The sequence below is a fragment of the Cnephaeus nilssonii genome, assembly GCF_951640355.1.
Source record: "Cnephaeus nilssonii genome assembly, chromosome: 10".
In the NCBI taxonomy this organism is placed as follows: domain Eukaryota; kingdom Metazoa; phylum Chordata; class Mammalia; order Chiroptera; family Vespertilionidae; genus Cnephaeus; species Cnephaeus nilssonii.
In genome coordinates, this window is record NC_137081.1 from 77,040,998 (window position 1) to 77,056,410 (window position 15,413).

The 15,413-nt window shown below is 54.1% G+C and overlaps 1 protein-coding gene across 4 annotated transcripts in view; it reads right to left on the reverse strand.

Annotated features, from left to right (window-relative positions):
* Positions 1–15: 15 nt before the first annotated feature.
* MGAT5 (alpha-1,6-mannosylglycoprotein 6-beta-N-acetylglucosaminyltransferase) overlaps positions 16–15,413 on the reverse strand; it is a 383,255-nt gene continuing 367,857 nt past the window's right edge. For all 4 annotated transcript variants that reach the window (XM_079783063.1, XM_079783061.1, XM_079783064.1 and 1 more), the window contains 2 exons: positions 12,425–12,582; positions 16–4,777 (listed from right to left, as the gene is read on the reverse strand). In XM_079783063.1, the coding sequence (XP_079639189.1) occupies positions 4,579–4,777; positions 12,425–12,582 (357 nt within the window). In that variant the 3' untranslated portion in view covers positions 16–4,578. The remainder of the gene's footprint in view (positions 4,778–12,424; positions 12,583–15,413) is intronic.

A 15,413-nucleotide genomic window follows, 5' to 3' on the forward strand; every position in this document is an offset into this window, starting at 1 on the left:
CCCCCCCCCCCGGCTCCACTGGGATGGTGGTATAGTCTTGGGGTTCCCCGGACTAGCCTGTGGCCCTAGGGCCAGTGCAAACACGTGACAGCTCACCCGCCCAGGAGTCTGGCCCCTGTGGACTGGACTGTGGAGGAGCCGCCCTGGCCGGCAGGGGATAGCAGAGGACTTCCTAAGTTCAATCGGTCGCTCCTTGCCCCTTGGAAACAGAAAAGCATCTCTTAACTGCGTTTCAGAGGAACGGTTAACTTTAAGGGGTACAATCAATGGGAAAATTCACCTTAATTTCTAGCTCAAAAAGTTCCCCAAGGAAAAACTCTGGAATGGTCCAGGAGACATCACTGGGGTGAGGCCCAGCATGGAGCCAAAGGTCACCCTTGCCACCTCCCGTGTGCAAATTCCGCAGCCTCGTTTCATCTGGGGCCGAAGCCAGGCATGCTTTCCAGTCAGTGCATTCAGGGATCCTGCAACGTTCCAGCCACAGGGTGGGCGTGGGACTTAGACACGCTAACTGGTAAATCCCACAACAGTCGGTCAACCTGGGATAATAGTGTCCTGTAGGTACGACTTTTGAACCAACTGATAAGGAGTGAGTGCAGCTCTTTATTTCTCAAATTTTGTAAAATGTAATAACATTTAACACTTACTAGGGCCTACTATGTGCCAGACACTTCTAAACACCGAATCCTCACAAAACCCCTAAGTGCTAAGAGAGCTACGTAATTTTTTTTTTCTGCATCTGAGACTATAGCTAGTTTGGCCTTTTGCTATAAAAACTTGGCTTTCCACTTCTTGTTGAAGCCAACAGGAATGAGAGGGACTGGCCCTCAGCTTTAGGACATCCCACCTTCCTAAAGAAGCTGAGTCTGTGCCCATCAGCTCTTCACACAGAAACACTTGCGGGCCCGCGGGGATGGGTGGAAGAGGAATGAAGCCAATGTGAAAACTAAATTGTTTTTAAATAAATACAACAGTCCAGGCTTCGGATAGCAACACGTGCAACAGAGCCTGTCGTTAGCAAAATAGACTTTCAAAAAACCAAGAAGTTTGGGGGCAGGGAAGGGGGTGGTCATGTGCTAATTACATACACAATCCAGGTAAGCCACCATGGAGAGTGGGTGGCCTGCCTCGGTCTGGTCCACAAACGCAACCCACCTGTGAACAGCAGTTTCAGTCAACCTGTCACATTCATGCCTGCGCTACCAGCGAAGCAGGGGGCTCTCCTTCCAGACGAAACAAAGTGGTCACAGTTATGAAACCCCGTGCTCACTAAGGAAACAAGAGGGTGTGCATATTCTTCCCCCTTCATGATGTCCAGCAGATCAAGTGTCCGGGGCCAGTGCTACTCAGGAGCTCAGCGGGCCCTGCTTCCTTGCAGTGCAACCCCTCAGCCAGGGCTGGCGCTGCCCTGCCACACCTCACCACGTGCCTGGTGGCAGGGAGCAGTCCCCAGACCCAGATGTGACCAAGCGGCCTGGGACGGTGTGGGCTGGTCTGGAGGAAGCCAGCACTTCTCTTGGGGTTCTCACCGCTACAGGGGGGTGTATGTGCATATACGTGCTGGCCTAGGGGCTGGAAGGGCGTTTCTGGTGCCCTGAGAGTCCACAGTGACACAAGGACAGGTCCTGTCTCCAAGCTGGAGGAGTGCACCAGGTTCCAAAACCATCCCAAAGAAAAGTGAAAAGGCACCTCAGAGAAACAATAAATATCAAACAGATTCACGATATTCCCAAACATACAGCAAACACAAAAAGGCAAACTACACGCAGTGACAGAAACCCAACTTAAGCAAAAATGCAAAAAACCTCTCCCTCTGTTCAAGTGCAAATCCAATTACACACACGGAGTAAATGAGGTGTCCACTGACATTAAAAGCAGTGTTTCCCCTTTAGGAGCTTTTACTCCTGAAAGTGTTTACATGTCAAAGGAAGGCTTTCTCTCTTTTAATAAATTAATGTTTTCCCTCAAGTTTTTTTTTGTTTTGTTTTGTTTTTTTAGGAATTTAAGATCATGGTGGGGGGAAAATGCCAGATTTCACTTAGGAAAAAATGTACAAAAATTTACAGCCCAGGCAACGTGTGCTCATAGCCAGGGAGACAGGGGCCCTGGAATAGGTCCCAGTGTGGAAGGGTCTCCAACCACAGGTTAGCTTAGGACTCTGTCAGGAAAAATTGCCCACACTGAGGCGCCCTCCGCCCAAGGCAGGCAGGAATCAAGTCCCTACTGCTATTGGACCACTGACTTGACTTGGGCCAAGTTTTGGGGGGCTTGGAGGCCAATATCCATCCAGCATCACTGCCTCTATCGATAAAGCCTTCAACAACTGGGGTGTGGGTCAGTGTGCCCCAGGAGCAGCAGACCCCGCTCCCCGCCTGTCCCTGCCTCCCTCCCATGGAACTGCCTCACCTCAACCAACACTGGGCTGGCAGAAGCAGAGGGACCTAATGGGGAAAGTGCCCTGTTGGGCACTTGAGCTGAGAGTCCTGACAAGAGTGGGAAGGTGGGGAGGCCCTGAGCTCGGGCAGCCAGCAAGCAATCCTAGAAGCTTCTGGAACACAAGGCAGTCACCGAGTCTTTCCACAGAATGTAGCTTCCTAGTTTCCACACTTTCTGAGTCCCTGTGCTGGTTTAATAAACAGCTCTCTGCAAAATGGGTTGCTGAGCTTGGGAAATCGGTCTCGGCCCGCAGGCGCCCCCTGCTGGTCGAATGCCTGCATTGACATCCTCACCATTGGAAGCTCCCAGAAGGGCCCAGGAGAGGGCAGCACGGGCCCAGGAATTGTAGGCCTGGGAGCTTAAGCCAATTCCCACAATTTAGGGTGCAGCAAAGAGGACCATTCACAGAGAAAAGCAATTCCTAACAGCAAGGAAGGCAGTTATTTCTCCTCCTACCGCAGGCAACTGCCCTTGCAAATCTTAACACATACACCCACACTCACTGTCCTTGCTGCTGGGCCCTGGCCTCCCATCAGCACTCTCCCTTGCACATGTGTTCAGGGGTCACCTGAGGGGTTGTAGGTGCTTCCCCTCCTACACCCTCTGTTCTCTAGGATTGGAGCTGGGATTCAGACACACTGAGAGTTAAAGTAAAAAAGGCCGGCTGTGCATTTGGTGCTATTTATGCACGAGGGAAGAACGGAGAGCAGGCAGAATCTAACTCCCCACATGTAAAGGCTCCACACTCCCTCTGTCCTCCTGAAACAGAGTCCTTCCTTTAGTCTCACTTCTCAAAGGCCCACCCACCATTCATCTTGCCAGCTCTTTGCCAGCCAAGGCTGGGCAGCTGCCTGAGGGCATGCAGGGTGCTGGGAGGCCAGGCGACCACCGAGGGCTGGGTGGACCCCAACTACTCATAACAGGGAGACTAAGAGGGAGGAGAGGGCTCACTCTTACTGCATGGGGATGCCAGGGCTTCCCAGGAAACATATACCCAAAGCACTGAAACTGCCTAGTGGAGGCGGGGAACCCAGCAAAGCAGAGCGCAGGGGCTGGAAGGGGGTCCAGTGAGTCTGACCAGGCCAAGCTGCCAACTCATCCCTCAGAATACTGGTGCCTGGGCTGCGAGCCACCCCACCCCCACCCCACAGGTGAGCGGCCAGGACAGCGACTCATTTTCACACTGGCCTGCCCCTGCTCCCCCAGCCAACATCAAGTTCGCCCAGAGCCCCATTTCTTGGGCTATGGAGGTTCCAGGCATTCGAAGGAATGTAACGCAAGCCCAAGGTTTGCATCCCAGCTCCAGTGTGACACCAGGCCACAGGGGCCAGTTCCCTCATCCACTCCCAGCTCAAAGACAACGCTTGTAAGGGGTAAACATCACAACTACGCCCAAGGGTAGCTCTTTCGGTCCTGGTCCTGCCTTTCGGGATTTACCACCAACCACCAGATGTCAATTTCCCAATCATGTACTTCGCTCCCTGGCTGGGTTGTCCCCCCACATCTGGGGGTGCCTGTTCTGTAGCTACCACCAAGCACACACACAAGATTTTCTTCTCTTTGCCACCAAATGCTTTGGGGAGCTAGGTCCCCACAGCGCTCCCCTCCTCTCCCTCCTGCACCACCCTGAAGGGGACAGAAAACTATTAAGTGAAGGTGGATGGTAAACAGTGGGAAATCAAAGAAACAAGCCCTGTGATCAGTCCCTCTCTGCCCTCCCCTGGTACCCTCCCCCTCCCAAATAAATAAGTTAATGGATTTAGGAATGTTCCTAAAAAGTTCTTGCCAACCAGCTCAGTTTCCCCTCTGGTTTGTTTTGTTTTAAATGAATCTTGAGATTCGTGCTCTACCCTAGAGCAAGTGCATTGAGGGATTCTCCCTGCAGTTGCTCCTCAAAAAATAAACTTGTGCCAGGGAGAGCAGCCAGGCTCCTGGCCTGATGCCTGCCCGCCTTTGGTTTTGGTGAAAATGCCACTGTGATGCACTGACCACAGCAGGAGTGATACCACATCGAAACCTTCCACCAAAAAGTTCAGGCTCTGGCGAGAGTCCCTGAATGACGCCTGCCCCCCAGGCTCTGCCAGGACGGGGCTGGAGCCGCTGTCTTCCCAGCAGAGTGTGTGCAGGGCTGGCTGGTGGCCGCTATAGACAGTCTTTGCAGAGAGCCACCTGGCCCTTGATGAAGTCCCGGCAGGGGCAGATCCTCCGGTGCCTGGGGTGGGCACCTGCACAGCTGAACAGCAGGAGGTCACCTTGAAACACACAGTGCTTGTTCTTGGGGTCAAAGGAGGGCACCAGGATGTCCTTGGCCAGCTCTGAGCTTTGGCAGATCACCTCGTACCTGGAGAGGAAGAGAAAGGCACAAGGTTGGAGGTGCACGGACTATCCTCGTCACTGGCTCCTTGGCCCACCTCCTGAAGGTGGGGAGCATGGTCGCTTCTCCTGCTGTAAACAGACAGCAGCCAGCACCCTCTGACCCAGCAAGTCTCCACCTTCTGACCCAGCAAGTCTCCACCTTCTGACCCAGCAAGTCTCCACTTGAAGGATGAGGCTAGAGAGAGGTGTGTGCCTGGATGTGTGGGGACATGCATTCAAGGCTGCTTGTGAAGACTGTATGTAAGCGTAAAAGTAAATAACCCAAACACCACGTGGGGAACGGGGAGATCAACTTGGCGCATGTGCTTTGGGAGTTCTAGGCAGCTCCTGAAACAGGATGAGGTGCAAATGCAAGTGGCAGCGTGGAGCTGTCCTGCAGGAGGCAAGTCGCAGAACAGGAGGCACAGCGTGACCCAGCTCCACCTGTGTGTTTGTGCATGCGTGTGAGTGGGTGAGGGTATGGTTGTGTAAGAACATGTGTGAGTGTGTGTGATATGTGTGTGCATGTGAGTGTTTGAGTGCATGAGTGTGTAAGAACGTGTGTGGTATATGTGTGTGTGCATTTGAGTGGGTGGGAGTATAAGTGTGGAAGAACTGTGTGTGAGTCTGGTGTATGTGCATGCATGTGAGTGGTTGAGAGCATGGTGTATGTATGTGTGGTGTGCATGTGCATATGAATGGGTGAGAGTATGAGTGTGTATAAGAAGGTGTGTGTGTGGTATATGTGTGTGTGTGTGTGTGTGTGTTAGAGAATGTGAGTGTGTGTAATGTGTATATGTGAGACTGTGTGTGTCTAAAAGCTGAGAAGGCTATACATTAAAACCTTAACAATGGTTACTTCTAAGGAGTAAGACTGGGGCAAAGTTATATAATATTTAAATACAGGTGTCCCCAAAAATATGCATATACATTTTAAGAGCTGATAACTCAATTTCGAAAAGGAAATCCTATCTAATAAGAGACAAATATGCAAATTGACCATACCTCCGACACACCCACAAGCCACACCCACCATCCAATCAGAGCGAGTATGCAAATTAACCCAAACCAAGATGGCTACAGCCACAGAGAGCAAGGTTTCCTAGGTAACAGAGGAAGCCAAGCTTTCTGCCAGCAGTTGCAGGCCTAAGCCTCCACTCAAGTTACAAAGTTTCAATTATAGAAGGTAAACAAATTCAAACAAATGGCGGCAGAATGGAGCTTGAGAGAGCAGGCCAGGGTTGCCGCCGGCAACAGGGGAAGCAAAGCTTTCCGCACACCCTGGCTGGGCCCACCTGCTTAAAGCAACAAAGTTTCAATTATAACCCCAACACAAATGGCTGCGGGCCTCGGAGGGAGCCCCAGGCTTGGCTCTGCTCCAGGCTACAAAGTTTCAATTGTAGAAGGAAAATAAATTCCAGATACCAGGGCCTCCACTTGCGTTGCCAGGGGGCGTGGCCCGCCTGCAAACCACCACAGGCCCCTTGCTCAGGCCACCCCACGCCCCAAGGGAACCCCCACCCTGATCAGGGACACCCTTCAGGGCAAACCAGCTGGCCCCCACCCCTGTACCAGGCCTCTATCCTATCTAATAAAAGAGTACTATGCAGATTGATCATCACTGCAACACACAATATAGCTGCCCCCATGTGGTCAAAGATCCTGCCCCCATGTGGACACAAGATGGCCACCACAAGATGGCCAGCAGGAGAGGGCAGTTGGGAGGCACCCGGCCTGCAAGGGAGGGCAGTTGAGAGGGACCAGGCATGCAAGGGAGGGCAGTTGGAGGTGATCAACCCTGCAGGAGAGGGCAGTTAGGGGTGACCAGGCCGGCAGAGGAGGGAAATTGGGGGCAAACAGGCTGGCAGCAGAGTGGTTAGGGGGTGATCAGGCTGGCAGGCAGAAGCGGTTAGGGGCAATCAGGAAGGCAGGCAGGCAAGCAGTTGGGAGCCAGCAGTCCTGGATTGTGAGAGGGATGTCCGACTGCCCTGGGATCGGGCCTAAACGGGCAGTCGGACATCCCTCGAGGGGTCCCATATTGGAGAGGGTACAGGCTGGGCTGAGGGACAACCCCCCTCCGTGCACGAATTTCGTGCACCGGGCCTCTAGTCCTATATACTAAAAGGGTAACATGCAAATTGACTATCACTTTAACACACAAGATGGTTGCCCCCATGTGGACACAAGATGGCTGCCACAAGATGGCCGGCAGGGGAGGGCAGTTGTGGGCAATCAGGCCAGCAGAGGAGGGCAGTTGGGAGGGACCAGGCCTGCAAGGGAGGGCAGTTGTGGGGGACCAGGCCTGCAGGGGAGGGCAGTTAGGGGTGACTGGGCCAACAGAGGAGGGCAGTTGGGGGTGACCAGGCTTCCAGGGGAGGACAGTTGGGAGGGACCAGGCCTGCAGGAGAGGGCAGTTGTGGGAGATCAGGCCTGCAGGGGAGGGCAGTTTGGGGGGAACAGGCCTTCAGGGGAGGGCAGTTTGGGGGGAACAGGCCTGCAGGGGAGGGCAGTTAGGGGTGACTAGGCTGGCAGAGGAGGGCAGTTGGGGATGACCAGGCTTCCAGGGGAGGACAGTTGCGGGGGACCAGGACAACAGGGGAGGGCAGTTGCAGGGGACCAGGCCTGCAGGGGAGGGCAGTTGGGAGGGACCAGGCCTGCAGGGAAGGGCAGTTGGGAGCGACCAGGCCTGCAGGGAAGGGCAGTTGGGGGGAACCAGGCTTGCAGGGAAGGGTAGTTGGGGTGGGGACCAGGCCTGCAGGGGAGGGTAGTTGGGGGGGGGGGAACCAGGCCTGCAGGGGAGGGCAGTTGGGGGCAACCATGCCTGCAGGGGAGGGCCGTTGGGGGTGACCAGGCTGGCAGGGGATCAGTTAGGATTCGATCAGGCTGGCAGGGGAGTGGTTATGGGGTGGGGTGATCAGGCTGGCAGGCAGAAGCAGTTAGGGGCAATCAAGCAGGCAGGCAGGCAGGTGAGCGGTTAAGAGCCAGCAGTCCTGGATTGTGAGAGGGTAGTCGGGCATCCCTTGAGGGGTCCCAGATTGGAGATGGTGCAGGCTGGGCTGAGGGGACCCCCGCCCCAGGGACCCAACACCGCCCCATGCACGAATTTCATGACCGGGCCTCTAGTGTATTTTAATAAACACTATCTTTATAATTATTTGAAGTGTGTGTACCTTTTTGGATGCCCTAATTTTTACAGCTATGTTGAATGTTTTTATTGACGGCTCACAAAGAATTCTGCTGCATGGCCTTGGTCTCTGTGGCAGGAATCATCTTCCTGGTACCCTGCTAATCAGAGGGAGGTGCTGCTCTGGGGCGTGGCTCACTGGCCCTCTACAGCCATGCAACAGCAGCACAGGTAAGTGCTAGGCCTCAGGACTGCAGGGAGGAGTCTAAATCCTGACCTCAGCCTGTGCTCCTGCTCTGCCATCTCCTACAGCTGGCTTGTCTGTGGGCTACAGACCCAGTGTCTCTGCCTCTGTCCCAGAGAGGGGCCATGCTTTCTCCTCCTGCTCCTTGGGGTACATTGCTGCCCCCCAGCTCACCAGGTGTCCAGCCTGGTGCCTGCCTGCCACGTGGGGACAGTTCAGAGAAGAAGTTCCAGGCGGCCAGGCAGACCTGTGACCCTGGACCCATGACAGCCTCTGTGAACTGGGGTAGATAATTCTTAACCACGGGAGGTGCGGGAATGACAGTAGCACCTTAGAGCACTGGGCAATGTCTAGCCCTGGGGGAGGGCTCAGGAAGTGGGAACTGCTGTCACAACATCATCGCCATCATGGTCCTCGGCCTGGCAGACACGGGGTGGGCTAGGCACCGGCCTCCCTTCCCACATTGTGAACGGACACACGGGACAATTGTCTCCATTTTCCTACCTTCACAGAAGAATCGATTCCTGCAGACAGGGGAGGGTCTGGCTGGGGACCCCGAGGTTTCCTGCTGTCCCTGCAAAGCTTCCAGGTCCCCCTTCCTCAGGCCCCATTCCTTCAGCCCCCCTCTTTTCTTCCTCCAGCCAACTCACACACTCCCTGGCCCAGCCCTTGCCAACACTAAATCAGACTATTTCCAGGGCATCTGGGGGATGCTGGTGGCTCTCAGGGCTGCCAGCCTGGCGCTTGGTGCTGGGGAAGGCAGCGCTCCCTCGTATCTCACCCCTGTAGTCGCCAGTGGGCTCTGCGACTTCCCTAAATCCCCCGTCACCCTGGTCTTGGCACACCAGCCAGGAGGTGGAGGTGTGCAGAGGGTTAAGGTTGTGGACCAGGAATGCAGGAAGTGGCATTTTATGGCTTTCCTAAAGGAAAAGGAGACAGAGACTCGGGGCTTCCAAACCCTACACAGGCTATCCCAGCTGGCCAATCCACAGCAAGGGGTCTCCAGAGCTCACGTGTGCATTCAAGTTTCCATATGGAATGCGGCCTTGGGAAACAGTTATGCTTAAGCTCTTTATTGAGGGGAATGATAGCACCTGCTGTATCTTGATTCATCTGCCTGGTACCCTGCTAAGTAGGAGCGTGGAAATGTCTGCAACTCACCTCAGACCCCATGGCAGGGGCTGTCACTGTCAGTGGCCACAAAGAACCCTCCAGCTCCTGCCCTGGTCACCTGGACTCAGACCCCAGGCTCCGTCTCCTGGTCGTGGGAGCAGCCTGCCTGCCCAGGGATGCTGTCGGAGACCGCCGTCTTCCCACAGGCAGTCCCCAGTCTTCACGTGGTCCAGTGCGTGGCACAGCTCTGGCCACCTCTGGATGCCACCCACCTGCTGGCCCCAGGGAGCACTCCCTCCTTCAGCGGCAGGGCCCTGCCCCACAGCCCTGGCCACACAGGAAGGCCATGCCATCATTCCCGCTTAACTGGTGAGAGAATTCACCAGAGAGGTGAGGTGACTTTCCTAATCCCTGGAGAGTACCCAGAGCCCAGACGGCCTCTATGGCCCGCAATCCCCTCTCCACTGGGGACCCCTTCGTTTCCAGGGCATGCATGTCACTGTTCCAGCCTCTGTGTTCCTGTGATGTCTGTCACCCCCGGACATACATACCCATTCATGCCCATTCTTGCTCACACACCCTCACACCTGTGCGGGGACCCTGGTGCGGTCTAGTTTCCCTTCTGCAGGGTCTGCCTCTCCTGCTTCTCTTACAGGGCAGAATTGGGGCTCCTGAGGTCCAATGCCTCAGTTTACATTTTATGGCTCTGGAAGAATCAAAGGGCAAAGGCCCGCCTTCCCACGGGCCCCCGACTTCCTGAGAGGACAGAACCGCCCATTCCCCCCTGACACACGGGTACACACAGGTGAGGGGCCGTAGCTGGCCTAGCCCTCCCATCGTCCCTGTCCTGGAGTTCCTCCCTCCCTCACCCGCCACCGTGCTACTTCCAAGTGCCCCAAGCTCCCCTTGACCACTCTGACTCAGGGCCATTCCCTCTTCCCAGGCACCAAAGCTTAGTTAAAATCCTCCAAAACTTAATAATCTAATATTTTAGAAGATACAACTTGAAAAGGCAGCCAAATCACAAACAAGGTCTCATGTGAACGCACGTATGGAGCGAGGCTCTCCCCAAAGGGCCACCCCGGCCTGGGCTTGGTTCATCCCAGGGTCTCTACCCATTTCGGTTAGAACCGCGCATGCTCTGTGTACAGGAGCTGGTGGTCGCCCCTGCAGCATGCACACTGTGCCCTGCCTGCATGGCAGATCAAGACCAGCTGCCAATTCCCGATCCAAGGTGACAGCACGGGACGCTCCAAAGGGCTCAATTCATGTCGCAATCCAGGCCTGCAAGGTGGAGCAGGAAAAGCAGTGCTGGCGTGTGGAGCCCCTCATTGCTAACTGGCCATGAACATGGGTGGGCCAGGGGCACCTCGTGCTGAGGAGGCACTAACAGATGGCAGATAGCTGGGTTTTACAACATCGTCAGCATTTACAAATGCAGGCACAATGCATTCAGTAGGGCCCTTATGTTCAGAGAATTAACTGCAGGCAGCTTTATTGCAATGTTAGCATTCCCTGCAGGCTCCCAAGAAGAAACCTACAATGGGGGTGGGAGTGGTTAGGCACTCCCATGGCACGAGGCCTGGCTCCTCCTGGTTACCTCGGGCCTGCTTCCCCACCCAGAGCTCTGGAAGAGGGGCCGTTCGCTCCGTGTCAGCACTGGCTGCACATCATCTCACCATCACCCAGGATGTCCCCATTTTACAGATGAGAAAATCGAGGGGACAGAGGAGACTAGCCCATTGGCTCCCCTTCCTGTCTCCTCACTGGACCTAGGCCCATGCCCTGGGGAAAGGCATGCTGTGTGGGGCCTCGATCACGGGACCCAGGCAGCAGCATCCCTGTTTCCTGGGGACAGGTGGGAGGCATTTAGACAATTCTGGGTGGACAGTCCCTAGTCTGCCCGCAGCAAATCCAGACTGATGCATAGACACTTGGGGTTCTCAAAAAGCCACTTTGCTACAGGAGCTGTTTATAAGATGAGCCGGTGGGAAGCCCCTGCTGGACCCTAGAATCCTGGATGTGTGCTGTGGAAATGGAAGCTTCTAGGACCATTACAGGCTTTCCACAAATACCAGAGCACCGCTCCCTCTCACAGATTCCACCACAGCAGGCACTGCACTGACTGGCCCGGCCTGGTCTTTAGGTTGATGGTGAGCCAGGGCAGCCGGACCTGGTCTCGGCAGGAAGATAGCATCTCCCATGTCCCTCCTCAGCAGAGCTTCCCTGCGGCTGTGACGCCAGAGCCACGTGCTCTTTCTAAAACGGGTTTATACTTGAGAATAATGACCAGGCCAGCTCAGACGACTGTGCACAGGTAACCAGGTGGCCGACCTCATTCTCCGACAGGCGTGAAGCCAGAGCGGGGCCAGGCAAGCCTCGCTCCAGAGGCCACTGTGTTCCTTAAACACCCTTTGAGACAGGGACAGACCACTGCTCTACGGAGGGGGCCATGAGTCAGAGATCAAAGAAACCTCACAAGGAAATTTGGGAACTGCAACTGCCAAACTCAAAATGCCAATGCAGAGGGAAGTGAGTGGTGTCAGTAAAAGCAATGCAAGCACAAGGGCAAAAGCTCATGCAATCCAGATGGCCCCTCCTGGGTGCAGGCTGGCCCGCATTCCGGACGCCCACCACACCCACCTCCTGCCGAGGGACCTGGCAGGGTCAGGCCTGCTCATATCAGAGGAGCTGGACAAACGTGCAAACAGGGACGGGCTGCAGGAGGGGAAGGTGGCGTGGACTTTGCTGTAGAAAGTTCTTGCCAGCTCCTTGCCCATGTCTCTCATTCCTTCCTCACTCTAGGGTGCAAGGCTCACCCGCCACCTGCAAGTCTCAGACTGCTGTGGTTCTGTGCCCACCTCCGCTCCCATGGTTCTCGGGTATGACGGTAGCAAAGTGAACACCTCCCACAATCTTCAAGCCCAGACATGACATTACTTATGCAAATAAAACACTCTCATACGAATTCTAAATATATCGGCAGGCCAGGTGACCTCATCTACCTAACAATAAAAATGCCGCTAACTTTCTCTGGGGGGATCACGCTGCTACCTGCTCACCTTCCCCCATCTTTTCCCACAGCCCACGAGCCTGGAAATGGAACCTCATCCTGCTCTGGGCTGCTCCGCCCGCCCCGTTGCAGCACTCACTTCAGCAGGTCCTTGTCCTTGTTCAGGTGCTGGAAGAAAGATGGCTCACAGATGAGCTGGTTCTCCTGGCACACCTGCTTGCAGGACTGCCCGGGCCCAGCAAGCTTCACCTGCAGGGCACTGAGGGGCGGCCACATCACCTGCCCATGGCAGAAGTCCTGGAATGACAAAAAGCCATCAGTCAAGGGACCAAAGCTGCAACTTGCAACCCCAGCCTGCCAGGCAGCCCACAGGGGAGGCGGCCGCTGCCAGGGAACAGGGAAGGGGAGCAGGTGGGCTCCAAACTTGGGTTGGAACTGGCCTCAGCCAGAGCATGTCCCTGGGCCAGCTCTTCACCTACCTACCAGCTCCCTCAACTGCCAAAGGGGCAAGGGCATCTCCCACCTCCACACAGGATGAGAGGTAACGCATGTCGTGTGCACAGCACCGGCTGCCAGCGGCAGTGGCCAGCCACTGTATCACCACCAGCAATTACACAGTCAGCTATTCAGATCCTCTGCCCTCAAGGGCCCACCGCAGGCCCCTCTCTCCAGCTGTTCTGTTTCCTCTGCTCTAATTCCAAAGACATTCCCAGTGTCTACATCATCGGGCAGTTACCTATGTGACATTTTTGTGAGCACCAGTTTCTACTTATGAAGCAAAGGGGTACAGCAGGGCGTCTGTGGGCACTGCTCATAGAACCTCTTGAGGGGTCATGGTCTTGGTTGGGCTCAGGGCTTGTTGGCTGAAAACAATTACAATGCCGCCCTAATTCAACAGCTAGGGAAATGGTCTGAGGGTGTGTGATAGGACATGAGGTAACCTGCACCCCGTCAGAGAGGCACCCTGGCACAGGTGTGGGAGCTCAGGATGGGGCAGGGCCCGTCATTCCCGGGATCTAGAGGGAGTGGAGGAAACTAGCAGGTCCAGGGAAGACATGAGTGGGGTGGGCTAATGCTAACTACTTTGTTTATACACCTCCAGGAAACATCTGATAACTTCTACAGCCTTTAAGTATTAAAATAAGATTTTAAATCCAACGTACACCAAAGCCTACTATGTGAGCGCATGAGATAGGCAAACAACCAGAGAAACCTGGGTCAGACCAGCCGTCTACATCACTAGAAGCCACGTGAGAATTTCTCTGCCTCCTGGATTCAGTGCGGCCCAACCCTGGATTAGGCTGGGGAACTGGAAATCCACCAAGGCTGGAGGCTCCAATACTGGCTTTTAGAGCTTTTCTTAAAAAAATCACAAATGTCTTTCCTTATATGACACCTACAGGCAGTTAGAAACTTTGCTCCTTATTCATTTTTAGCTTCTGGTGGTACGTGAAGCAGTCCCAGGAGTAAAATAAATGAGGAGAAAGACTGCCATGTCAGATTAGGAGGTGATGTGGCCAAGGAAGGCACTTCAAGTTAGGAGGCTGAATCTGACGCTGTCCCTGGGGTATTCTGGGCACGCTACCCAGTCTGGTCTGGGCTCCATCACTCATCTGTGGAAAATGATGCTGACTAAGTGATGGAGCTGAGCGGAAGGCTGGCAAACAGCAGGTGGACCACAAGTGCTCACCCCCATTCCTGTCCCTCGTAGAGGGGATGCCTGTGCATCTGAGAAGCTGGGGCTACATGGCACCACGAAGTCTGCACAAAGCAAATGCCCTCAAAGCTCCGCTGCAGGGTGGATCTGTGCCATCTGCTCACTTCTCAGTAAACCACTGCAGCCGACCACCTCCAGGTCCCTTCAACGGGCAAGCTTAGCGCAATTACACATGCACACGGGCCCCAGTCATGCTTACTCAGGGTTCACTGGGGCTGGGCTGGCATCCTCTCAGAAGTCTGTTTTGGGAGCCAATAGTAAAAGTAGCAGCAGGACCTTCTTAAGATTTGGTAAAACTGAAGCGAGGAAGGCCTGAAGGTGTTCCCAGTAAGCACGGGACCAGGTAAGGCAGGAGGAGCGTGGGGATCTGGGCTACAATTATAGTCCCAGCTGGGGGACTTCACAGACATCCCTGGAGCTCTCTGCCTGCTATCACATCTAAAATGGAGAATACCACTTGTCCTTTAGTCCTTATATAATTCCTGTGAGCTAAAGTGAGGCGGCTTTTAATAGGCACTTAGAAATGTTAAGGGTAATATTCCAAGGTCGACCATTACTTGCTGCCAGGGTCCAGAGGTAAGAGGTCGAGTTGCCTGGAGTATGTAAGACAATATGTCCACGAGAGCCATCCCTTTGCCCAAGCCCCTTCACAAGCCTCTTCTCACCCCTGGATCAACTTTGTTTATACACCTCCCAGGTGTTCACGGGAGGCTGGAGGTCTTGTTTCAGTCCACCTCAGCCTAGGCTACCATGGCAATGCCAACCGGTCTTTTTTCTGTAAGCACTCATCCACTCATGCATTCATTCATTCACTCAATTCATTCATTCACTCATTCATTCAACAAAATACTGGCTAGGAAGCAGGGAAGCGTGAGGGTTCAGAACTCAAACTGCCTGGGCTTGAATCTAGTTCCTCCACTTACTAGCTGAATGATCTTGATTAGTTACATAATCTTGTCTCAGTTTTTGCTGTAAAATGCAGAAAATACCAATTTTCTAGAGCTGTAAAGGGGATTACATTAATTATAATGCTTAAAGTGCTCAGAAAGGTACCTGAGATAAACACCACCATCTGCATTTGGCTCTTACTGTTACTACGTGCAAGGCACTCTCCTAGACCCTTGGGGGTGACTCAGTGGAAAACTAAGAAAAAACCCAAACCCCTGCCTTCATACAGCTTATCGTCAATGAGGGAGACAGAAAAACAGAAAAATGAATTATATATAATATGTTAAAAGATAATAAGTGTTCTCAAAAGAATGAAGTGAGGAAAAGGGATGGAGACGTGGAGGATGAGAGTGTCCAGGTAAGGCATCATGGAGAAGGTGACATTTTAATTAATTAGTTAATTAATTAGTTTATTTAGAGGAAGGAGGAGGGGGAGGGAGGGAGAGGTAGAGGTAGAGGAAGA